A 26,850-nucleotide genomic window follows, 5' to 3' on the forward strand; every position below is an offset into this window, starting at 1 on the left:
ATGTGCCTGGCTTTTTTACCCCAGCGATGGAGGATCCTCTTACCAGATGGAGTTCTTGATCTTGTGTTGCAGCGCGCTGGCCTCTGTCCCTGGCAGCCCAGGCACAAGGGCTGGCAGAGCCACCCCCGAGTTGGGGGCGCTGGGGGGAAGCTGCTGATGGGCATCAGGCTGCTGTGGTGGCGGCTGTTGTTGTTCCTCTGCCATCGCTGCGGGAGGGGTGGGAGGGAGGGAGGGAAGATGGGGGCGCGGGGAAGGGTGAGGGAAGAGACGGGGAGGGGAGGACGAAGGGGGAGAGGAGGAGGAGGGGGGGAAGGGAAGAGGAGGAGGAGGAGGAAGGAAGCTGAATAAGCTAGGCCTTTACCCCAGGGCTCGAGTGAGTCGCTTTCGCCTGCCGCCTGGGGGACATCACCGGGGAGACCGAGCGGCTCCTCACGGCAGGGAGGCTTCACCGCGGGAGAGGCATGGCGGCGCCCCTCAGCCCCCCGCCGCCGCCGCCGCCTCCTCCCGTCAGCGGCCGGGGCTGGGGGGGGGGGGGATGAGGAGGGGACGTCTGAAGACGAGGTGGGGGGGCAAGGCTCCCCCAAATTCAAGAACGGCTGCTCAGGGACTCCGCGGCCTGGCCTTCCTTTCTTGCCGCCCGGGGCTTTCTACTCCGGGGGCCCGCGCTGCTGCAGCCCCAGGCTCGGCTCCACGCCACTCCCCACGCCGCTGCCGCCGCCGCTCGCTCCCGGCCCCGCCGCCACCGCGGCCGCCGCTGCCCTGCCAGCCCGGGAGGCAGCCTAGTGCGCGCAGCCGCACTGCGGCCCGGCGCAGACGGCAAAACACCTACCGCTCCGCCGGGGGAGGGGGGGCGTGGACCAGCGTGTGCGGGTTACGGGCGCGGGCGCGGGCGCGGGGGGCCGGGAGGGGGGCGCACGGGTGCGCAGGGCGGGCGCGGGCGAGCTCGGCCCGGAACGCGCGCCGCCGGGGCCGAGGAGGGGACTGGCCAAGCTGGTGGAGGAGAGCAGGAAAACGTGGGGGAGGTGCTGGCGAGAGAAAGAGAACTTGCGTGAGGAGAAGGAGGAGGAGAAACCAAATATAATATTTGGCGTGGAAATGGGATTTTGGGTTTTTATTCTGGCATCTTCAAATCAGGAAAAGTGCAATTAATCAACGTCCCCCCCCACCCTGGACAAGTGAGGATTGCTTTCTCCCTGGGTAAGTGAAGAGAATTGAAGCAGGTAAGAGGATAAGCTGACTTTTCAGAAGCCCCCAAAGAGGAACACCCTTTGGAATTAACCACCCTTTAGGTAATTCAGTCTTGAACGGAAATCGCAAGTCAGGAGCTGGGTTGAGTGCTTCTCAGTCGGGCATTCAAAGCCCTCCAAATCTGGCCCCACTTTAGTTATCCAATCATAGCTGCCTCCATCCCCCTGCAAGAACTCCCGGCTCCAATCAGTGAAGTCTCCATGCCATTCTCAACGCGCAGCAGATTCATTCTTCCTTCGTGCCTTTGCTCATGCTGTTCCCCTCACCTCCCCACCCCACCCCCTTTCCAGGAATGCCCTCCCTCCCTCCTCTATACCGCTCTCTAGCCAACCCAGGCTCTAAGGCACCGCTCAAGTCGCGGCTTGTCAGGGTCCCTGGCAACCAAGGCCCCTGCCTGCCTGTGAAAGAAACACATGCAGTTCTCGCAACATGGAGGCTCAGGCTCCAGCCACAAGCACCTTCCTTTGGAGCCAGTTGAACCCTTGGACGCACTCTCTGTGCCCTTCTTCCCATTCATACTTAAGAGACAGTTTTGTCCACTAAGAATAAGACTCTGCTAGAAACAAGCAAGTCCCCTTTAAGAGCAGAAGAATTGGCTTTTCTAGGTGGGGCTGATCAGGGAGGCCTAAACTGCCTGGCTGTAGAAGACAACAGCCAAGGCCTCTGGCACCAGATGGAACAGCTGCTCAACTCACACTGACCTTTCTCTGGGCCTGTGGGTGTTCTGAGCTCTTCAGCTTTAACTTTTCTGACAGTTTCTATCAGGTTTCTACCTATCAGGTTCTCTGGCCACTTTCCTGCTGTGCTTGGACTTTGGGCCATGAGGCTCTGCCACCTTTTAGAGTCCTGGGTGGGGAATCTGATTGGCTTGGGCTTCCTGGCTTCGGAGTGTTCTGTGCCCTGCCTTGCCCTGGAACTCTCTTGCTTTTGCACCACTGTGCACTCAGGCCTGGCTCCCGGATTCACTCTGAATACTCGCAGATGCAGATGGTCGGGTGTGGTGAAATGGGAGGGAGGAGGACACCTGGGTACAAAACACAGCTCCTCCAAGAGGGTTTCAGGCTCCTTGGATCCCTTTGCATCCTGATACCCTTTGCACTGATTGTTTAATACAAAGTAGCCCCCTTTCCCATAACCTAAGGTCACTTTTAGCTTAGCCACTTTAGGAAAATATAGGTTGTTTATGAATTCATCTTGCATATGTACCTTTGTGTCCTATGTAAAGAGTATTTTTCTGTACCAAATTCATAGACATGCTGTGTATTGTACAGAAACTTTGAAGAAGAATAAAAATAGCTAATGTTTGTTGAGCACATGCAGCATGCCAGATCTGGCACTTTCTATACATTATAGTTATTCCTTCCCAAACTATACATACTGTAGGTGTTATTATTCTTCTATTATACAGATGAAACAGAAGCTTAGAGAGGTTAAATAACATTCTTAAAGTTATCCAATTAGTGAGGGAGCCAGGACTTTGATCCTGGAAGTCTAATTCCACAATCTGCAACCCATGCTGAAAATGATGTAATACTGAAGAATCTTGAATGTATATGTAAACTCTATGTCCATGGGGAAGATGGAGGAAAGAAAGAAAGAAAGAAAGAAAGAAAGAAAGAAAGAAAGAAAGAAAGGAAGGAAGGAAGGAAGGAAGAAAGAAAGAAAAGCATTTGGGAAAGTTGCCAAGTCCCCCAGATTCTATTTTTTTTACTTGGTCAAGAGAGAATGATGGCTCCACCTTGCCACACCCTGGGAGGGGGAGATTCTAGGGAGTGGGGGATTTCATTCAAGAAAGATGATGTTTCTGAGACCTGCCAAAGGTCTTAGGAAAAGGAAGCTGAGAAACAAGACTTTCTTTTATTTTTTTAAATTTTTTTTTACATTTCACTGAAAAGTTTTTATTGGCCTTTTGGATAGAAACGCGAATTTATTTGCCAGGAAGGATGATCCCATCACAAGACTTTCTTTTAAAGTACGCTACCAGGTGGCACACGGGCTGGCTTCCCAAGTGCAACTTTTGAGAGCTTTTTTATCCGTTCCATGAAAAAGCCATGTCACCCCAGTTCCACTAGAGGGCTCAGCAGAGCTGTAACTGTGAGCTGCCCTGAGGTGGGGGTGGAAGGGCCCTGCGGTCTAGAGGGCATTTTTGAGCCTTTGGGGCCTTCAGGGACCAACAGGCAGTTGGAGGAGCCATCTGGGACTCTTGGGTTCAACCAGCAATGAAAGGAGTGGTGGATAGTATCAGACTGAAGAGACCTAATTGCCAGAATGAGACATCTTTGCAGGGAGGAAAGGATCAGCTCCCACTGCTCCCTTAAGAGTGTGTTTTATTGCAGTCTTCAGAGAGGGCTACAAATAAAATAATGCCACTAGAAACCTAAAAGAAACCTGATAAAGTTACCCAAAATCTTGAGTAGGGACTCACACCAAACCCAGGCACCCTGAGTAAAGGTAGCAGTGTAGCCATGTGCTTCTGAAATTGTGTGTGTAGCCCTGTGGTCATGAAACCCCGTACCAAGGGCCCCGAAGCACCCAGAATCAATGTGGCTCATTTTCTTAGACCTTCAATTTGGCTCAGTGAGAAGTAATGGAAAACATTAGAGTAAGCATGAATTTTTAAGATAACACTAGATTGTTTTAGCTTATATTTCCCAACCGTGAAGAGTATAAGCTTGTTCTCCCTGTGAAAGTGTACTCTGGTGGAAAATGTCGAGAAGCATTGATGTAGTAGGGTAGAAAGACTCTGGCCGTCGAGTGAAAAGATCTGGGAATTCAAACCCTCTGTGTCCATCTCCTTAAAAATGAAAATAGTGACCTATTTCACAGGGTTGTTATGAGGAACAACGTGTAAAGTGATATCTAAACTACAGAACTACTGTATGCATATGAAGACCATCTGAGAGGTGGAGTGGGAGCATCTCAGAGATAGTGACTGTTTTATTTATCCTGGTAGTCCTGGGATACAATTCTTTACTCCTAGGTATTGAGTAAATATTTGCTGAATGCAGGAGGTACTTAGCCTTAATTTTCTTAGCACAGTACATTATACCGTCATGTTCTTCTATGTCTGTAAACCTTGTCTCTTTTATGAAACTGTAAACTTTTTGTACTGTCCAGACTGTAGCATATACATTTATCATATATTTATCATGCCTGATATATAATAGTATCAGCCCAAAAAATATAAATAAATACTTACATACATATATAAGAACCTGGTCCCAACTTGAAATAGTTTACATTCTTCAGAGCAGAGAGACATATTAATGTATATTAATTGTATAAGATGATGAGTTCTAAAATAGAATAGTGTCTACTAATGTTACCAGGACATGGTGGAGGGAGGTATTGGTCCTGGTTAGGGTAAAACAGCTGTTTAGAGAAGGCCTCTTGGCTAGCATTTGAATTGGGTCTCATTGGATGAATAGAAGTTCAGTAGGCAGAGCACTGAGGAAGGAGGATTTTAGCTTAAGCACTTGTGTGAAGCCATGGAAGAGCACATGGGATGAGTGAATAATGCATAGCCCCGGGTTAGCTCAGTGCTCAGATCCTTAATGGAGTATATAGGGGAGGGGAAGGAAGGAGAGGGAGATACAAGCCCATTTTACAAGATGTTACTCTGTGTTATTAGTTATGATTGTTCTGACCAAAGATGAGGCCTAAAGTAGGTTTCATCAATAGTAAATATTGGTTAAGTGCCTAAAGTGTACATTTCACTTCCACAAATTATGATGGTTTACAAATATGGAAAAGATAACGTTCAACCCTATTCTCTTTTTCCCCCCTTAAAAATAACAAAGTATTTTCTCATCCTCTTTTCCCTTGATCATTACATCCTCTGCCTCTTCCATTGTAGACTTTTCCTCCTAGGAGTTGAAAGTAGAATATATAATCACCAACATGTTACTATTTATGGGAATAAGAAAGGAAGGCTTTCCACCTCCAAAAACTCTTTCTCTGTATCAGAAAGTGATGGGTCATGTATTTGGGCTAAGCTTTTGTCTTTCAAAATGCATATAGTCTTAGAGGAGCTGATGTATTAAATTCCAGTGTTGTAATGCCATCAAGTTTTCAGTCTTCATAGCATTAGAGGAAGGCGGGGGGGGAGGAGGGGACAAAAAAGAGAAAGCAAGATTATAGAAGAGGCAAGTTGCAGGGTTCAAAACCAAGTGCACATTGGCAAATTTGGATAAAATTCCTCTATGACATACTTACTAATATAAGTATGATATGAAAATTGGAATTCTCCCGTTAGAGCACAAATATTCCATTATGCCATTAAAACAATGGTTTGTTGAGGCAAAGTAGCCTAACTATTCAAATACTGGGCAAGGCAGCAGGATGTTAACACTGTCACTACCTGGCTCTGTGACCCTGTCTATACAAGCCATTCTTTCAGGTTATCTCTAAGGATTAATGGGATAAAGGTCTCAAAATGTACTTGGCTCTTCAAGTGAAAGGTATTATGAAAATGAATGCCAGGTACTGCTTTGATTTCACTTAGAAATTCTCCACTGTTCATACATGTTTATGTTGTGACCTGCAATTCTCTTTATATTAAAAAAGGTTCAAGTTCATATCATCTGCCCGAATTTTAAAGGAAGTGTTTACTTTTACTTGGGGCTAGAAAGGTCCCAAGTAGAAATTTGATATCTTGGAAATTCAGCCTAGCAGCAGCTGTAAACAGAAGAAGGTAAAGAAAAAGCATATTTAACTAATCCTAAAAGTGACAATGAAAAGACACTAGAGCCAACCCTGCAATGAGAAGGTCAACACCAGTGCAGTTTGGACTGGTGGCGCCTAACCAGTGATCCACCAACTCTCTTATCCCTTGATTCATTTCAAGGCACGTTTAAGTGCTTTTATTATTATTATGCTGGGACCTCAGAAAGATTTGAAAATAAATGGTAAATAAACTATTGTTTGAATCTGCAAGTTTATAATTTAAGACTATAACTATCAGCCCACACATATTTTTTAAAGTGCAGTAAAAATACAGGGGACAGAAAAAAAAAAAAGGTATGTAACAGGATAACTTATTGGGCTATTAATTTGGTTTATGTTCTTATATTTTCCCCTTCCCTCTGTTCCAAATAGGCTTCAATAAAGCGTGTGTTCCTGTCTGACAGGAACCCTCTCTTAGACATCTGGGGCACCACTCACATTGAAAATGAAGCCTCCTGGGCCACAAGACTTTAGAATGAAGTGTCAGGGTTCTCCCTGGAATTGTGCCTAGCTATCTGCCTTCCTTGCTCTTTGAGGAGATTTTGTCAGAGGGTTAAAGAAGTAGAGCATCTGGGAAGCAAGGGAAAGAAAGAAAGAAGGAAGGAGGTTATGGGTAGATGGAATTGTAGAGAAAGAAAAAATTTCCCCAAACTCGCAAAGAGTCAAAGGTCAGGGCTCCAGTAGTGGGAATACCAGTCTTGCTTCCTAGAAGCACCCCAAGAGATATCCAAGCCTCAGATGGATGCATGAGGACCCTAGTGTGGCTGAATCCTCCTGCCACTTTTGCTTCATGGGTGGAGCTGTTACTTGGATTCTAGGGACCATATATCCATGAACAATGAGAATGTCAAAGTTGTCTTCCCTCATATTCTAGGCTCAACATAATTCTTTCAGATTCTAGTGTATTCCTAAGGGGGAAAGGAGGAAAGCCCAGTAATAACTAAGGTTAGGTTTCTTTCTACGCCAACAGAATTGAGGCTGGGTCACTTATGTCTGAGGTGAATTTAATTTGATTTAAACAAAATAAAGGAATGTGGTATTTCTTGCACACCCAGATTTACACTTGCAAATTTATACCCACTAGTGGTGGATACTAAATACAAAACAGTGTTAGATGAGATCTGTAAGATTAAGAATCACAGTGAATAGCCCAGCTAATAACTGCTGAGGGAATTCAGAGAAAGAAAAGAGCAAAAGGAGCTAAAATAAGAGGCAGCTTCATGGAGGGCTTGGGATAGAGCTGGAGTGTAAGGAAAGGGATGGAGTTTATAAGGTGGGAGAAGGAGTGGAGACAAGTCAGAAGGGAAAAGCGGTGTGAACAGAAGTAGGAAAATGGACATGGATATGTAGAGACAGGAGACTTACCTAATTGGAGTCAACAGCTGATGGTGAACATTCTATGGGGTACCAAATTCCAAGTCTGCTTCCATACTGACAAGGCAGGGTTCTATCAGGTTCTATCTCCTACAATCAGTAGGAGATGTATATGTGTATCTATGTCTATATATATATATATAAATATATGGATATATATAATAACATGGTAATATTTGTTATGACTGACTATATCATAACATTTATTGTAACTATTTTATTATAATATATAATTTAAAAGACTTGGCTTACCTAATTGTGGGGGCTAAGTGCAAAATCTGTAAGGCAGACCAGCAGGCCAGAAGCTCTTGGACAGGAATGGACACTGGAGTCCACAGTTGGGACTTCTTCCTCAGGACAATCTCCGTTTTGTTCATAAGGCCTTTCACCTGGTTGGATGGAGCCTACCCAGATTATTAATGAGAATCTTCTCTACTTAAAGTCAATTGATTGTAGATGTTAACCACATCTACAGAATACCTTCATAGCAACACTTAGGTTAAGTGACATGAACCTAGCCAATTTGAACATAAAACTAACCATCGTACTCACTACGGTCTTTATGTCGTGTACTGTGTCCAGTTTTGTTGAGGAAAAATTGAGATACAGTGCTGAATCAATTTAAGGTATACAGCAGGATGGTTTGATTTGCACATACTATGAAGTAATTACCACAATAGGTCAGCCAACATTCATTTTCTCATATAGATACAATGAAAAGAAAAGAAAGAAGAAAAGGAAAAAGGGAAAAAAATGTTCTGCTTGTGATAAGAACTCATAGCATTTGCTCTCTTAACTTTCCTTATATAGCAGTTTTAGCTATAGTCATCATGTTGTATGTTACATCGCTAGTACCTACTTATCTCATAGCTGGAAGCTTGTGTCTTTTGACCACCTTCCCCCAGTTTCCCCTCCCACACCCTCTGTCTCTGGTAACAAGTCTGATCTCTTTTTCTATGAATTTTGGTTTTTAGAGTCCACCTTTAAGTGAGAAAATAGAATATTTGTGTTTCTCTTTCTGACTTGTTTCAATTAGGATAATGCCTTCAAGGTCATCCATCCATATTGTTGCAAATGGTAAGATTTCCTTGTTTTTTTATGGTTGAATATTATATATCTCATTGTATATATATTCCATGTATAATGTAATATCTTATATTCCAATAGAATATATACATTACATATATATTTATCGCAACCTCTTTATTCATTCTTCCGTCATTGGACAGTTAGGGTGTTTCCGTGTCTTGGCTATTGTAAATAATGCTGCTATGAACATGGAGGTGCAAATATCTTTCAAATTACTGTCTTTATTTCCTTTGGGGTGTATATTCCCAGAAGTAGAATTCTGGATCATAGGGTAGTTACATGTTACATTTTTTGAGCATCCTATATACTGTTTTTAACAGCGGCTGTACCAATTTACAATCCCACCAACAGTGCACGAGCGTTCCCTTTCCTCCGCATTCATGCCAGCATTTGTTAACACTTGTGTTTTTGGTGATGGCCATTCTAACAGGTGTGAGGTGATAATCTCATTGTGGTTTTAATTTACATTTCCCTAATGGTTAGTGATGTTCAACATCTTTTCATATATCTGTTATCCTTGCATACATCTTTTGGGGGAAATGTCTTTTCAGGTCCTCTACCCATTTTTTAATTCTTTTTGTTTGTTTGTTTGCTATTGAGTTGTAGGAGTTTTTTCTATTTTGGATATTAAGCTCTTATCGGTTACATAGTTAGCAAATATTTTTTCCCATTCCGTAGATTGTCATTTCACTTTGTTGATGTTTGTTTGTTTGTTTGCTGTGCAGAAGCCTTATATTTGATGTCCTATCCCTTGTTTATTTTTTATTTTGTTACTTGTGCTTTAAGTGTCATATCCAAAAATCATTACAAAGACCCATGTCAAGGAGCTTTCTTTCTATGTTTTCTTCCAGGAGTTTCATGGTTTCTGGTCTTACATTTAAGTCTTTAATCCATTTTGAGTTAATTTTTGTAAGTGGTTTAAGATATGGGTCCAGTTTCATTCTTTTACATATGTGTATCTAATTATCCCAGTACCATTTATGGAAGACTGTCTTCTCCATTGAGTATTCTTGGCTCCCTTGCCAACTATTAGTTGACTGTATATGCTTGGGTTTATTACTGTGATTTTGATTCTGTTCCATTGATCTCTATGTCTGTTTTTATGCCAGTATCATACTTTTTTGATGACTATAGCTTTATAAAATAGCATGAAATCAGAAAGTGTGATGTCAGGGACACCTGGGTGATTCAGTCGGTTAAGTGTCTGCCTTCAGCTCAGGTTATGATCCCAGGGTCTTGGGATCAAGTCCCACATTGCTAAGCAGGGAGCCTGCTTCTCCTTCTACTGGCTGCTCCCTCTGCTTGTGCTCTCTCTCTCTCTCTAAGTAAGTAAGTAAGTAAGTAAATAAATAAATAAATAAGTGTGATAGCTCCTGTTTTGTTCTTCTTTCTGAGGATTTATTGGATATTCAGAGTCTTTTGCGGTTCCATATAAATTTTAGAAGTATTTTTCCCATTTGTGTAAAAAAAAATGCCTTTGGAATTTTGATAAGGATTGCATTCAACCTATAGATGGCTTTGGTAATACTGATATTTTACCAATATTACTTCTTCCAATCTTTGAACATGGAATACCTTTCTATTTAGTGTCTTCTTTGATTTCTTTCATCAATGCCTTGTGGTTTTTGAGCAGAGATCTTTCACCTCCTTTGTTAAATTTATTTCTAAGTATTTTATTGTTTTTGGTGCCATTGTAAATGGGATCATTTCTTTATTTCTTTTTCAGAAAATTTATTGTTAGTGTATAGAAATGTTACTAATTTTTGTTTTGTTTTTAAAGATTTATTTATCTTTTGAGAGAGAGAGAGAGAGGGAACAGGGGAGAGGGGCAGAGGGAGAGAGAGAATCTCAAGCAGACTCCCTGCTAAGCACAGAGCCCAATGTGGGGCTCCATCTCAGGACCCTGAGGTCACGACTTGAGCCAAAATCAAGAGTCAGACACTTAACTGACTGAGACATCCAGGTGCCCCATTACTGATTTTTGAATGTTAATCATGTATCCTGTAACGTTACTGAATTCATTGGTTGGATCTAACAGTTTTTAGGTTGAGTCTTCAGGATTTTATCTACATGAAATCATGTCATCTGCAAATAGAGATAATTTTACTTCTTCCTAATTCTGATACCTTTTATTTCTATTTCTTGCCTCATAGCTCTAGCTAGGACATCTAGTACTATGTTGAATATGAGTAGTGAGAGTGGGCACCCTGATTGTTCCTGATTTTAGAGGAAAAGTTTTCATCATTTCACCACTAAGTACGATGTTAGCTGTGGGCTTGTCATATATATGCCCTTCATTATGTTGAGATATGCTCCTTCTGTGCCTGAGTTTTTATTCATGAACGAATGAATTTATCAAATGTTTTTTGATATCTATTGACATAATCATATGATTCATTCTGTTAATGTGATGTATCACATTTGTTGATTTGTGTATGTTGAACCATCCTTGCCTCCCAAGGATTTATCTCTTTTGATCATGGTGAATGGTCCTTTTACTGTGTTGCTGAATTCACTCTGCTAGTATTTTACTGAGAATTTTTGTATCTATATTAATGGGGCATAGTAGCCTGTAGTTCTCTTTTCTAGTAGTGTTCTTTTCTGATTTAGGTATCAGAATAATGTTGGGCTTGTAAAATGAGTTTGGGAATATTCCCTCCTTTTTGACTTTTTGGAAGAGTTTGAGAAGGAGTGGTGTTAATTCTTCTTTAAATGTTTGATAAAGTTCACCAGTGAAGCCGTCTGGTCCTGGGCTTTTCCTCCTTGGAAAGTTTTTGACTACTGATTCAATCTCCTTACTCTTAATTGGTCTGTTTACATTTTCTGTTTCTTCCTGATTCAGTCTTGGTAAGTTAAGAATAGTTTCCATATCTTCTAGGTTATCTGGTTTGTTGGCATATAGTTGTTCATAATAGCCTCTTAGGAATCTTTGAATTCCTATGATGTCAGTTATAACGTTTCCTTTTTCCTTTAAATTTTTGTTGATTTGGGTCCTTTCCCTTTTTTCCTTAGTTTATCTAAGGGTTTGTCAGTTTTGTTTATCTTTTCAAAGAACCAAGTCTTAGTTTGCTTTAATCTTTTCTGTTGTTTTGCTTTTCTCCATTTTATTTATTTCTTCTCAAATCTTTACTAGTTCCTTTCTTCTGCTAACTTTGGGCTCAATTTGTTCTTTTTCTAGTTCCTTGAGGCATAGAGTTAGGTTGGTTATGTGGGATCTTTCTTGCTTCTTAATGTAGACATTTACTGCTATAAAGTTCTCTTGTAGAACTGCTTTTGCTGCATCCCACAGGTTCTGGTATGTGTGTTTCCATTTTTTTTTCTTTTTTTTTAAAGATTTTATTTATTTATTTGACAGAGATAGAGACAGCCAGCGAGAGAGGGAACACAAGCAGGGGGAGTGGGAGAGGAAGAAACAGGCTCATAGCAGAGGAGCCTGATGTGGGGCTCGATCCCATAACGCCGGGATCACGCCCTGAGCCGAAGGCAGACGCTTTAACCGCTGTGCCACCCAGGCGCTCCATGTGTTTCCATTTTTGCTCGTTTCAAGAAAATTTTTTAATTTCCCCTTTAATTTCTTTTTTGATTCATTGGTTCTTCAGAAGAGTGGTGTTTAATTTATGTTAAGTTATGTTTGTGAATTTTCCAGTTTTTCTTTTGTTACTGATTTCTAGTTCTATGCCATTGTGGTCAGAGAAGATACTTGGATGGTTTTAATCTTGTTGAATTTGCTAAAACTTGTTTTGTGACCTAACATATGGTCCATTCTAGAAGATGTTCCTATGTGCTTGGGAAGCGTGCATATTCTCCTGTTGTTGGACAGAATGTTCTGTATATATCTGTTAGGTCCATTTGGTCTATAGTGTTGTTCAAATCTGCTCTTTCCTTATTGATTCTCTCTCTGAATGATCTATCTATTGTTGAGAGTGGGGTGTTAAAGGCCCCAACTATTACTCTAGTACTGTTTTACTTCTTTTTTTTAGCTAGGTTAGTTTTTGCTTTATGTATTTAAATCCTCCAATGTTAGGCACATAAACATTTATAAATATTATACCTTCTTGATGTATTGACCTTCTTTGTCTCTTGTTACCATTTTAGTTTAAACTCTGTTTTGTCTGATATAGGTATAGCTACCCCACTTTTTTTTATTACCATTTGCCTGAAAGGTCTTCTTCCATCCCTTCTTTCTATGTGTGTTTGTAAGGCTATGGTGAGTTTCTTATAGACAGCATATTTTTGGATCTTGTTTTTTTAATCCATCAGCCATTCTCTGTATTTTAATTGTAGAATTTCATTCATTTTTGTTTAAAGTAATCGTTGATAGGTAAGAACTTACTATTGCCATTTCGTTGTTTTCTGGTTGCTTTGTAGATCTCTTGTTCCTTGTTTCTTATCCTGCCGTCTCATTATGTTTGTTTTGATGTTTTTTGGTATTAGTATGCTTTGACTTCTTTATTGTGTTTTTTTGTGTAATGACCAGAGTCTTGCATAAAATATCTTAAACTTATAACATTCTGGGGTGCCTGGGTGGCTCAGTCGTTGGGCATCTGCCTTTGGCTCAGGGTGTGATCCTGGCATTGTGGGATTGAGCCCCACATTAGGCTCTTCTGCTGTGAGCCTGCTTCTTCCTCTCCCACTCCCCCTGCTTGTGTTCCCTCTCTCGCTGGCTGTCTCTATCTCTGTCAAATAAATAAATAAAATCTTTTAAAAAAATAAATAAAAAAAATAAACTTATAACATTCTATCTTAAGCAGATAACAACTTCAATTGAATTTGTAAACTTCTTACTTTTACTTCTCCTCTCATTTTTTCAGTTATTGCTGTTACAGTTTATATGTTTTTTTATATTGTATAGTTAAAAACAGGTTATTATAACTATGGTTATGTTTGCTACATTTTAATACTTTTAATCTATAGTTATAAGTGAAATATGCACCACTATTACTATATTGCAGAATCTAAATATGATTTACCATTAGTAGTGAGAGTTACACTAACTTTTTATGATGTTAGTTAGTGTTCTTTTGCCCCCAAAGAACTCCCATTTAGCATTTCTTGTAAGGCAAGTCTGGTGGCAATGAACTCCCTCAATTTTCATTTGTTTGGGAAAGTCTTTATCCTTCCTTCATTTCTGAAAGACAACTTTGCTGGGTATAGAATCTTTGTTGACAAGGGTGTTTTTTTCAATATTTTGAATATGTCATCCTGGTCTCTCATGGCCTAAAAGGTTTCTGTTGAAAAATCCACTCAAAGACTTATGGAATCCTCTTCTATGTAACTTCTCTTTTCCTTTACTGCTCTTAAAAGGCTTTCTTTGTCTTTCACTTTTGCAATTTAATTTTAATGTGTCTCAGTGTAGCCCTATTCAGGTTCAGCCATTTTGGTGTTTTGGGCTTCATGGATGTGGATGTCCATCTCTCTCCCCAGGTTTGGGAAGTTTTAAGCCACTGTTGCTTTAAATATACTTTCTGTCCCTTTTTTCTTTTTCTTCTCCTGAAATTCTCATAATGCAAATATTGGTTCTTTTTATTATGCCCTGTAGTGCCCATTGGCTATCTTCACTATCTTTCATTCTTTTTTTTTTTTTTTTTTTTCCCTCCACAACTGGATAATTTCCAGTGTTTTATTACTTTCAGGTCACTGATTCTTTCTTCTACATGGTTGAGTTTACTTTTGAAACTCTTTATTGAATTCTTCAGTTCAGGTGTTGTATTTTCTAATTCTAGGATTTCTCTTCGTTTTTTTGATACTGGTTGCTTTTTCCTTGTCAAACTTCTCATTTTGTTCATGCACAGTTTTCCTAATTTCATTTAATTGTCTGTCTCTTTTTCTTGTAGGTCACTGAACTTCCCTAACAGAAGTATTCTGAATTTTTTGTGTGACAGTTCATGGATCTCCATTTCTTTAGGGTCAGTTATTAGGGCTTTATTACTTTCCTTTGGTGGTGTCATATTTACCTGACTTTTCATAATCCTTGATTCCTTATATTGGCACCTGTGCATTTGAATAATCTGACTCTTCTTCCAAACTTTACAGGTTTGCTTTGACAGAGAGAGTTCTTCACCAATCAGTTCAGTTTGGGTGTCTGGGTGTGTCTGCTGTGATATCCTTTGGCAGGTGGGGTCTGCTATTATGGTCTTTTGGGGGGCAAGGCAACTATTCTAACTCCAAGGACAGGGATTGGGGGGTGCATCACTGGTTGAGAACTGTTGGATAGGACTACTGGCTTGATTCCGTGTCCAAGTGAGGCTGTAGGATGAACTCTGCATTTGCCTGGACTTTCCAGTCAGGCTTACTAAATGGTCAAGACTGGTGCTATATTCAATAATGGATGGGGCTATGAATTACCTTCCTTGTCCTGTCAGGACAGCAGGATAGAACCCAGGACTCGTACAGCTCTTTGTTTGGGGATCCAAATCAGGCCAGAGTGTTCACTGAATTCCCTGGTTGGGTGAGGCCTCTGCTTTTGCTCTGCATATAGGGAAGCTATGTATTGTGCTTTCCCTCCTAGTGCTACTATGTATAGGGTTGTTGAATGGGCTATGTCACATTGCATGTGCTCTGTTTAGGTTCAGACAGGCCGAAGGCTGTCTTCGGTGATGAGCAGGGCTGTGAATTAGATTCCCTCCTGGGCACAGCAGGAGAAGCAGCTCTAATGCCTGTAAAGCTCTTTGTTGTCTTAACTTAAGCCAACCCGCACCCCAAGTTCCCTGACTGAGCTGGGCCACTGTTTGTTACGTAAACTGTCAGCTCTGCTCACCCGCCTCTCAGCACCAGTGCTATTGGGCCACGCAGCTTCCAGGAGTTTGCCAGCCCTTCTGGTCAGATGATGCCAAAATACACTCATCGAAGCAGGTGATTCTGTGATTCAGATCCTTGCCTGGGCTAGAGGGGGAGGGGCTGCTCCATTTCCCAAAGTCTTTCCAGTTGGGAGGGGCTAGAAGCTCCCCTCAGCCTTGGCTATGAATTGATCCCCCTATCTGTTCACAGCAGCAGAACTCTTCACGCTGGGTATTGGCTTTGCTCTGTGGATGATCAGCTATGTTTTCCTGCCTCTTGGTTCAAGTACTGCTGGGCCGCACAGTTCTAGGAGTTGTTGCCAGCCCCTCTGGTCAGGTGGGGCTGGAAGGCACTCTGTACGGTGGGTGGCGTTGTGACTCACCACCTTGTCTGGGTGTGGGCAAATTGGGCTTAGCATCGAAAAAACTTCTATTTTGAGGATCCAAATCAGGCAGATCTGCACCCTGCTGAGTTCCCTGTTCAGAATGTGCCTCTGACTTGGTCCTGCGGATGGGATTACTACTTGGTCACTGCAGGTAGGTGAGATTACTACTTGGTCACTGCAGGTAGGAATTTGGTCTGCCCAGATCCACGTGTTGGTTGTTGCACCCTTCTCCCCTTCTCTATCACAGTCAGATTCCCAGTGTTTATCCCCTGCAGATTGTCCTACAGTCCACATGAGGTGAGATCAGAGTAGGGGCTCCTGAAAAGTTACCCACAGTACTGGGGGCAGTAGTTGTCCCCCTGGGTTCTCCTTTCTCACTGGAGGAACCTGAGGCTCAGGGGAGACCTCTTTACATGGTGCTGCACTGGCCTGGGGGAGGGGCATGTGGTCAGTGTGTAGGTATTTCTCTTACCCTTCTAATGTACTCTGTCTTGGTCTCTGAGGTACAGTGGGGTCCTTCAGTCTCACCCTTTGTTCTAGGATTCTCTCAGTGGTGTCCTCTTCTTGTTATTCTTGGAGGGGTTGCAAAAGTCAGGAACAACCTACGTCGCCATCTTTGTGATATAACTTCCCACCTTGTGTATTTGAGGAGAGAAAGAAGTCTTTGGACGTTCTTCTTAAGGACCTCAGGAAAGACCATTTCCTGTTAAGTAGGCCAACTTGTCTTCTTTCCTTGGATGTACTTATTTTCTGTGTTCTTTCTTGTAAATACTTATTCCCAGAAACTATCTATTTTTCTTCATCCTTTTTCCCTCCTTACTGTTATCTGAAGTTAGCCAAGGGACTATTATGGTTGATGTTAGTATGTTTTTTGTTTTTCCTTTTATAGTGGCTCTAGTATATCTGTAGTATCTTTCTCCTCAGTCAGCCAAGTTTAGGTTGTCTGCCATATCCTTGGCTGCCTTCTATGGCTGCCTTGTAAATGACTCTATTGTTTTAGGCCTCCATCTTTGTCACTTGTAACCCTAGGCTCCTGGTTGGAACAGGGCTCAGCTCCCACATGAGGGCAAACAATCCCCTGCTAGACAGTGACCTATGAGTTAACCAAATATGAGAGCTTTGCCCAAGGAAGAGGTTAGTAATTATTAACAAACTGGTTCCTTTCTTGGAGGATAAAAATATGATAGAGGGTTAGGCAGTGGCAATAAAAACAGTAGCTAAAAGACACACATGAGAAGGCAGACCTCAAAAACCATTAGACCACAGCAACCAGCAGAGGCAATAAGTAAGCTGAAATTGTGAGTAGACAGGCTGAAAAGGCTTCCAAAGATAAGATAGTTGCTTAGTAATGGGAGGAGCAATAGGCCTAGGGGTTGAGAGGAACTGAGTTGATTTCCTCATCGAGCTCCAGGGTAAGAAGGCACAAATGAGGAAGAACAGATTATTGTCCAGGCCTTGGGGAAATCCGGAATAACCCAGAAACCTAGAAACAGACATACAAGTGACTTCATAGAAACTTAAAGACAGCTAGAGAACTAAAAGTTCTTTCAGGTTCCAAGATAGTGCTAGCAACTGATTTGTCTTCTCAGACCCCCAGGAAAAGGTCCCCATTGCTCCCTTACTTTGGTGTGAATCTCTCTCTCCAAAAGAGTTTTACACATACAGTATGGTCCTGATCATCTGAAGGACTCAATCATATGTCAAGAATTGCATCCTCTTGGAAGTCTTTCCTTATCCATTCCTCAGGCTACCCCCACCCTGGTTGACTTAGCTCTTTTCTCCGTGGTCCTATAGTACCTTGCATGGCCTTATGTCAGAGATATGATTACATTATATGTTAATTGTGGGGTTACTTATCAATTGCTTGTGTCTGCCCTCCCCAGCCCTGGCTCTCAGTACTGTCAACTATATGAGGTCAGGAAGTATGTTTTCATTCTTCTCTATATCCTCAACATACAGGGACAACATGGTCCCTACCGTAAAGTAGCCAAACAATGTATGTTTATTGAACTGAGTTATTGAATTGGAGAGAGCTCCTTTTATTTAGGCCGGGGGGGGGGGGGGGCAGGAAGAAAACTCACTGGCTTATCCATAATAGTGCAGAAAATGAGAACTTAATTAATCCATACTTAAAACTTTATGTCTCTGTGACTCTACAAAAATTTCCAAAGTCTGTTCAGTCTGACATCTGGTCCTACAATTCTCCAGTTTTGTTTCTGCTTGTTTACTTGTTTTGTTTTTGTTTTGTTTTGTTTTTAGAAAGGGAGAGAGAGAGGGATGGGGAAGGAAAGAGAGAGAGGGAGAGAGAGAATCTTAAGCAGACTCCATGGCCAGTGCAGAGCCTGACACAAGGCTCAATCTCTCAACCCTGAGTCGCAACCTGAGCCAAAATCAAGAGTCTGATGCCTAACAAACTGAGCCACCCAGGTGCCCCCAATTCTCCGGTTTTAAAGGTACTTTGGCCAGCTCTGTACCTTTTAAGGAGAAGAGTTGTGTTCTCCTTTCAGCCTCCAGTTTCTCATCTGAATTCAGATCCATGCTCTTGGGTGAGCCAGGCTTGAGGCTTCCTCTCTGGGAGATCCTCTGGGCTTTGGAGCTTAGAGTCTAGGATGCTCATCCCAGCTTGGTGAGGGTACAGCTTAGTAATGGTAGGAGCTTTTGTAGTCCCAGGCAAGTTCCTTACCTCTCTGAGCCTCACTTTCTTAATTGGTAAAAGTGAGGATAGGGACAACACCCTTGTGCAGTTATGCCTAAGGGTTTGATGGAAAATATTTGTGAAAATACCTAACATAATGCACACAGTGAGCACACAGTAAGAGCCAAATAAATGTGAATTTCCCTTTTTTCCCTCTTCCTGGGGATATTGGAAAGGAGAAGGAAAGACAAGGGGTGATGGTAGAGGGCAAAGGCCCCAACAGTGATAGGAGCCCTGAAAACCAAATGTTCCAGCAGCCTGGTGACCATGTACCATCACTTTAAAATCTGAGAAAGTACAAGTTGTGGTTACCAAAAGCCATCCTGCTCCTGGGGCAGCTGCTGCAGGAGATAACTTGATCAAAGCATGAAAGAACATTCACACCCTTCCAGGCTGAAATTGGGGCACAGCAAAGAGTGAGATAGGCACCAATCATAGCAAGGAAAACATCTTTACCCACAACAAGCAAAGAAAATTGGGAGATTCATTAAATGCTATCTCAGAAAGGTCTGGGAGTATACAAAGGTGTCTGACGGCAAACTCCAGCAAATAACAACTCCGGGACTGAAAAAGGAGAAAGAGAGGAAGGTGCTAATAATCAGTTGGGAAACCTCAGAGTATTCATAGGTGTTTCAAACATAAATTCATCCCTTTTAAGGTCCCTAAAGAAAGCCAAACGAGACCAGCTACTCTTATTTTCAGGGACTTCAAAAACCAGATAATGTGTGTGTTGGGGAGGGGTGGTGGGGGTCAGAGTCTATGCTTTCTAGCTACTCTAGGAAGAGTTACCTTAAATCAGCATTAAAACTGTTAAAGTTAATTTGTGATGTATTTGGAACAGGCTACTCAGTAGTCAAGGGATTGTGTATGGGAGGATAGAGGTAGAGTTCCAAAACAGGATGAGCTTGGTAGCCAAATTTTTCTGACTACAAATGTCACTGATTGCTGCTGCCTAATATGTCAAGTTTGCTATTAGCTGGAAAAAAATGGCTAAATGACTACAGCTCTTCTGCAACCAGTGTCTCCCTTCCCTATGAAAGAACACTTTTTAAATGAGTAGACTACCCAACCTGTTTTTAAAGACAAGTGACTTAAGACTAAATACCCCTTTCCACTAGAGTTGGTGAAAGTCATCTTATCATTTTGAATACCCTCAAAGATGTTGTTGAAGTAGGGCTTCAGTTTCCTTTCTGTGTCAAAGATACTCTTTCTGAGTATCTTTTAAAATATTTTGATATAAAAATGATAAGATCTTAAGTTACTGCCCAGAAATAAATTGTATTTAATGGTGTTTTGAAAAAATTAATTAAAGAATCCTGTATATGAAGATTAAATCAAGATGTTAGACTGAAGGAAATGTAATCTTTACCAAATCTTATGAAATGACAGAAAAGATTGAGAGATGGGAGTGGGGGGTAGGGAGAGGGAAATAATTGGTAACAGGATGGGGGACCAAAAGTGTCATCAATGTATCAGAAATTTTTAGGAGATGGTCGTGTTAGACCTTCGATGAACAAACTAGAGCAACTGAACCTCAAATACTCCTAAGCTTAAGACAGTGAAGGAGGTGGAAGCAATTTCAGGGAAGCTCCAGGCTCAGAGAGAGCAGAGTCAGTGAATAGAGGGTGCTAAGGTTGTGACCAGAAGGATTGAGACACTGTGTGTGAAGCAGCTAGACTGCTGATCCTCTTCCCTTTTCCTGCTTATATGGGTCCACATATTAAAGCACTAAGCCTGTGGGGTCATGGGAGCCAAAGAACAGCATAGGAGAATGGATCTCAGGAGGGAGAGAGAGAGACTCCTCACTCAGAAAATATCCTGCCCAGCAATATGTCTTTCCCTTTCTTTATAATCACCAAAGTCCATCTACATTAAGCAGAAATGGAGTGCTAACAGCAGTTCTTATTAACAAAGTACAAGAATAATCCACATTTGTAGGGGCACAAAACTCTGTAAATTCTGAAATAATACCTGAGGAAAGAGAGCTAATAAATAAAAAGATAAATATAAATTTATTTTATAAATGTTACCTTAAAATTTTTAGAAAAATAAAATTACTATAAGTAAAATAGTTACAATTATTACAAATATAACAGTTATCCTCAAAGAGATTGAAGATGTGATTACATCCATAAAAATGAAGCAGTGATCTTAGGGATTAAAAACAGGATTTTTGAAATAAAAAGCCTTAGCAGTTATGTATTATAGAATCTCCTTGAAAGTATGACTATAGGATGAACTTTAACAAAATAAATAAGAAATCCGAGAGAGATGAATATGTTCAAGAAACAGTAGAGAGAAAAGAAATTGTTTAACTTGTAGTTATCCAAATATGGTATATGTTTAAAAATCAGTAACATAAAATTAAAATCTGGACTAGATGTTGGCAAACTTTTTCTGTGAAGTACCAGAGAATGAATATTCTCCGCTTGTGGTTCATTCAGTCTCTGTTACAACTACTCAGCTCTACTGCTGTAGACTGGAAGCAGGGACTGATAATACATAATTAAATGGTCATGACTGTGTTCCAATAAAACTTTATTTACAAAACAGGCAGCGGGACAGATTTGGCCTGCAGGCCAAACCCTATTCTAGATGATTGCAACATAAAGACATCAGAGACAAGGCATGATGAAGAGATAAGAGGGAAATTCTAAAAGCATGATAAAAAAACATGCACACATACAACCAGATGGCAGGAAAAAATTCAAGCCATCGATAATCATATGACAGTGGATGCAATACATGACAAATGGAATCAATTTCTTCAATAAAGACAGAATCTCAAATTTGGTAAAACAACAACGCATCTAGCTATAAGCTATTTAGAAGAACTACATCTAAAAAGAAGGTTGAAAATACAAGCACATGCAAAGATATATCAGGCAAGTACTAAAAACAGATAAGTGTGGTAACAATGTTAGACAAAAAAAAATTAGCGCAAAGAGAATTTAACGAGATAAAGAACAATCATATTGATGAAAGAAACAATTCCATAAGAAACATTATTAATAATGAACTTTAATGATCCCACCAATATACAATCAAAAGTTATGCTTATAACATAAAGTAAAAACTGATAGAAACACAAGGAGAAATGAAAATGCACAGCCACTTTGGAAGACTTCCACACATATCTCAGAAATTGAAAGATAAAGTAGGAAAAAAGTAAGGCAGAAAGGATTTGAATAACACAATAAAGAAGCTTGATTGAATAAGTATAAGTGGCTTTGTACACAATAAATGGTGAATGCACAATCTCTTCAAACACAGATGCAACATTAACTAGCTGATAACACACAAAGACAATGTTAATAAATTCCCAGATAAGAAATCATTCAGATCACATTCTTTGATCACACTGCAATAAAATGTGTAATTAATAAAGAGGTACAATTTTATAAACTTGGAAATTAAAAGCCACTCCTTCAAGTAACTTGAAATAACTTTAAGAAAAGAGAATTTAAAAAGAAGTTATTGGGGTGCCTGGGTGGCTCAGTCGTTAAGCATATGCCTTCGGCTCAGGGCATGATCCCAGGGTCCTGGGATCTAGCCCCACATGGGGCTCCCTGCTCCACTGGGAGCCTGCTTCTTCCTCTCCCACTCCCCCTGCTTGTGTTCCCTCTCTCTCTGGCTGTCTCTTTCTCTGTCAAATAAATAAATAAAATCTTTAAAAAAAAAAAAAGGAAGTTATCAATTATTTAGAAATGATGATATCTAAGACTTATTAAACATTACTATACAACCAATATTGTGTTACATGATCTACAAGGATTGTCTCATTTTATTATCACAGTAATCCTAAGAGGTTGATTCCATTATCACCTCATTTCACAGATGAGGACCTGAAACACAAAGCTCTGTTAAATAACCTTCTCAAGAGCACACTGACCCTACATGACAGAGTTGGAATTGGAACCTAGTGTGGCCAGTATATGAACGAGTACAACAAGAAGGATAGTAAGACCAATACAATTCAAAATCTACTTAGAGAAAATATATGGCCTTGAGTCCATACATTAGAATATAAGAAAAGATTGAATAGAAGTAAATCTTGCATACAGTTCAAGAAGCTAGTGGAAGAAAAATTAAACTATATAAGGAAAGTATTACTAAAGAAGAAAACCAGAAATGAATGAAATACAGAGTGAAGTAAATATGAATAAACTAAAATCTGACTTTTGGAAAAGAACCAAAAATGTCAAAAATCTAGAATGTCTCAAAGGTAAATAAGAGAGAATTATTAACGAAAGAAGTGAGGAAGGGCATAACTACGGGTATGGTGTCATTCTAAAAAATCTGAGATAAATACTGAACTTAAGTGAATACATTAGAAAAATCTAGATGAAAATAATTTCTAGAAAATATAAAACCAAAATTGATCCAAAAGGAGATTCATACCTTACAAGAACAAATAACAATAAAACAGCAAAAAAATTGAAAAAACTCTTTTATAAAAAGTCACCAAACGGATAGTTCTATAAGTGTAGAACAAATAATCCCTATACTATATTAATTAACCAAAAATTTGGGAAAAATAAAAAGTTTTCTAATTAATTTATATTGGGGCTGACATGGCCTGCATATTAAAACTACACAAATAAAGCATATACTCATGTATGAACACAAATACCGAAATCCTAAGTTATTAGCAAAATGAATCCAGAAATGTGTTTTTTAAATGAATACATTTATATAGAAATGTAGAAAAATCATAAGTAGGATTTATCCAAGGTAGTCAAAGCTGATTCAAAATTCAGAATATATTAATGCAAATCATTATACTCAAAGAAAAAATGATATAATTATCTTAATAGATGCCAAAAAGCATTTGATACAATTTGACATCTATTTTTTTATCAGAAAGAAAACCACTTTAGCAAACCAGAAGTAGGAAAAACTCTATTTTAATGAAAGGTATCTGCATACACAAGCATCATGCCTAATCATAAAATATTAGAAGTTTCCCACTAAAGTTTTTCAGTGCTGTTTTGAGAGTCCTAGCCAATGGTATGTAATAAGAAAAAGAACAGTTAAAGGTGACAAACCAGGAGACAATATTTTCCACATGTTTTTGAATACATTTTATGATATATAATAAACACCAAAAATATCAATAAGAAAAATATAAACAATCTAATAGAAACATGTATGAAGGACATAAATAACCACTTCAGTAGGAAGAAGTATAAATAATGAATAGAAATAAAATTTTTTCATTGAAGTATAGTTGACATGCAATGTTACATTAGTTTCAGGTGTACAACATAGTGATTCAACATCTCTACACCTTATGCTATGCTCACCACAAGTGTAATTACCGCTTGTCACTGTACAATGTTATTACCACACCATTGATTATATTCCCTATTGCTATACCTTTCATCCCCATGCCTTACTTATTTTGTAACTGAAGACCTGTATCTCCCCGTCCCCTTCACCCATTTTGCCCATCCCCCCCTTCTGACAACCGTCAGTTCTTTCTCTGATTTATGGTTCTGTTTTGATTTTTGTTTTGTTTTTTAGTTTTGATGTGCAAGTAAGATCATTTGATATTTGTCTTTGTCTAACTTAAGACATGTAATTTAAAGTAACAGTGAATTGCTTTTTTTTCTTTTATTCTTAGAACTGGCAAAAGATTGATAATATTTATGTGTACCTGAAACTAGTATTACGCTGTATGTTAACTAACTAGAATTTAAATTAAAACTTTAAAAAAAGGTCGATAATATTTAGTGTTTATAAAGATTTGAGGAATCAGGTATTTTTTACATACACCTGGTCAGAATGTAATTTGTAAGTCTTTCTGAGAAAGCAATTTGGCAGAATTTACCAAAACTTTTACTTTACAGTTTCTTTTGCTCAGCAATTTTGTTTCTACAGTTTTAGTACCATAAAATACTCGTTTGTGTGCACAAAGAAAACTTCAGGGTGCTTGATGCAGCAAGGTTTTGAAAAATAGGAATAATCTAAAAAATTATGAAAAAATTTTTCATTTTTTGAAATGAAAAAATAGGAATAATCTAAATTTCCACTAGTTGTAAAATTATGGAATTAATTATGTTACCTTGATACTACGAACATTGTGTAGCTTTAAAAAAAAAAAGGAGACTGATCTGCGTTAGATATAGAAAGAGCTTGAGATGTATTTTTAGGATAAAAATAAAATTATGAAATTGTGAAGCATGAATGTGTATTTTTTAAATGTTACTGTACATTGGCATATATTTATGCATATAAATGCATAGAAATTGATTTGGAAGTAAGCTCATTTGATTATTTTCTTTAGGGAGGACAGCAGGAATGGGGGAGCAAGAAATGAAGGTAGGATTAACATTTTACTCTATGCCTTTCAGTGTGGTTTGAATCAGTGAAAATATATTTATGCAATTTCTGTGATTTAAGAAAATTGTTTTTGAGTTTTGACATACTGAAACTAACGTGCACAAATTGTAAATATATAGCCCAATGAATTTTTACATATGTATTACTCTTGTAAGCACTATCTAAATCAAGATGTAGAGTATTGGCACCCAGAATGCTGCACTGTGCTCCTCGAGGCATTGTGCCCATCACCGTAGATTATTCTGTCTGTCTGAAATACAGTTCCTTCTAGTTTTGTGCCTGGGGTTTTCTTTTTGTTTAGTATCATGTCTGTTATACTCATCCATGTTATCAGTTCTTTGTAACTGCTTGTAGTATTCTATTCTGCCGCAGTTTATTCGTTCTACTGTTGATAGACATTTGAGTTATTTCCGGTTTAGGGCTATTATGAAGAAAACTGCTATGATAGTTTTGTACATGCCTTTTGTGTGACATATTCATGCATTTTCTCTTATATACTAAGTGTTGGAACTGTCGAATCATAAGGGAGGCTTTAGTAGACCTCAGTGATTCACAGTGGTTGTAACAATTTATACTCTCATTGGTAGTATATGAAAGTTCCAGTTCTGGTTGCTCCATATCCTGGCCACCACTTCATATTGTGTCTTTTTAATTTTAGCCATGCTGAGTGTGTACTGATATTTTATTATGGCTTTATTTTTATTTGCATTTCCTTGATGACTGATCATAAAGTACAACTTTTCAGATTCTTATGTCCATGCTTAGTAGTCTGCTCTGCAAAATGTCTCCTTAGGTTTATTGCTCATTTTGTTTGAGCTGTTTATCTTCATTGAGTTATTTATCTTTTTCTTCTCTATTTGTAAGTGTTCTTCAGATGTTATTGCTATGAGTGATTTGTTGGATACACATGCTGTATATATGATATGTGTATATATACATACACAGATACATATGCTTATATATCATGAATATCTCATTTTAGGCTGTGTCTTGCCATTTCTTTTAATGCTGTCTTTTCAGAAATAGAATTTCTGAACTTAACTTTATGGTTCATGTTTTTTTGGGGGGGGGGTCTTATTTAAGAAATCACTGCCTACCCCAAGGTCATAAAATTCTTCTGTATTATCTTCTAAAACAGGGGTCAGCAAATTATGGCCTATGTGGTCTGGCACAAGTTTTTATAAATTTATTTTTTATTGGAACACAACCATTCCCATTCATTTATATATTGTCTAAGGATTCTTTTGTGCTAGAACAGCAGGGTTGTGTAGTTGCTAACCAGACTATGGCCCCCCATAGTCAAAAATATTGACTGTCTGGCCTTTAAAAAATTCATCAACCCCTGTTCTAGAAAATTACTGATTTCCTTTTAAATTAGGTCTGTAATCCAACTGAAATTAATTTTTCTAAGTGGTATAAAATAGTGTTAAGGTCTGTTTGTCCCATATGAATTATCCAGTTGCTCCAGCATCACTTATTGAAAAAAAGTCTTATTACCATAAAGTTGCAATGGCACCTTTGTTGTACATCAGCTAACTATATATATGTGGGTCTATTTCTGGACTCTTTTTTTTTTGTTCCACTAGTCAATTTATCTGTCATTGCATATATCCCACTATCTTAAATATCATCACTTTATGCTAAGTCTTGATATCTGATAATGTAAATCCTCCAATAATTTCTTCAACCTGATTCCTTGGCTATTACAGGCTGTTTGCATTTACATATAAATTTTAGTATCCCCTTAAAAATTTCCACAGAAAAACCTGCTGGGATCTTGATTGATATTGCACTGAATCAGTAAATTAATTTGAGGAGAATTAACATCTTTACAATATTAAGTCTCCCAATCCATGGATATGGTATAGCTATCCACTTATTTAGGTCATCTTTAATTTTTCCCTGCAATGTTTAATAGTTTTCAGTTTAGTGATCTTGCATCCTTCATCAGATTCATTCCTGAGATATTTGAGGTTTTCCAAAACTATTGTTAATGATATTGTTTCTAAAGTTTATTTTACTGTCTTTTCAAATATATAGAAATATAACAGATATTTATATATTGACAGCTTAAATCATTTATTAACTCTAATAGTATATATGTTCTTTTGAGTTTTCCTATTATTTACAATAATATCACCTGGAATGACAGTTTTACTGGCTCCTTTCCAATCTTTATACCATTTAATTCTTTTTTCTTGCCTTGTTGTAC

The 26,850-nt window shown here is 39.2% G+C and overlaps 2 protein-coding genes across 5 annotated transcripts in view; one reads left to right on the plus strand and one right to left on the minus strand.

Moving 5' to 3' along the window:
• Positions 1-772, minus strand: part of RFX7 (regulatory factor X7) — a 128,770-nt gene extending 127,998 nt beyond the window's left edge. The window contains exons 1-2 of one of the 2 annotated variants that reach the window (XM_057306135.1): positions 362-772; positions 44-206 (exon numbers count right to left, since the gene is read on the minus strand). In XM_057306135.1, the coding sequence (XP_057162118.1) occupies positions 44-204 (161 nt within the window). In that variant the 5' untranslated portion in view covers positions 205-206; positions 362-772. Of the gene's footprint in view, positions 1-43; positions 207-361 lie in introns of those variants that run through there. The other variant, XM_057306138.1, reaches the window with a different exon arrangement.
• A 160-nt stretch (positions 773-932) lies between these two features.
• TEX9 (testis expressed 9) overlaps positions 933-26,850 on the plus strand; it is a 198,895-nt gene continuing 172,977 nt past the window's right edge. For 2 of the 3 annotated variants that reach the window (XM_057306140.1, XM_044390971.3), the window contains exon 1: positions 933-1,197. The gene's annotated coding sequence lies outside the window, so the exon portion shown is untranslated. Of the gene's footprint in view, positions 1,198-24,582; positions 24,618-26,850 lie in introns of all 3 variants that reach the window. The other variant, XM_057306139.1, reaches the window with a different exon arrangement.

The sequence above is a fragment of the Ursus arctos genome, unplaced genomic scaffold, assembly GCF_023065955.2.
Source record: "Ursus arctos isolate Adak ecotype North America unplaced genomic scaffold, UrsArc2.0 scaffold_36, whole genome shotgun sequence".
In the NCBI taxonomy this organism is placed as follows: Eukaryota; Metazoa; Chordata; class Mammalia; order Carnivora; family Ursidae; genus Ursus; species Ursus arctos.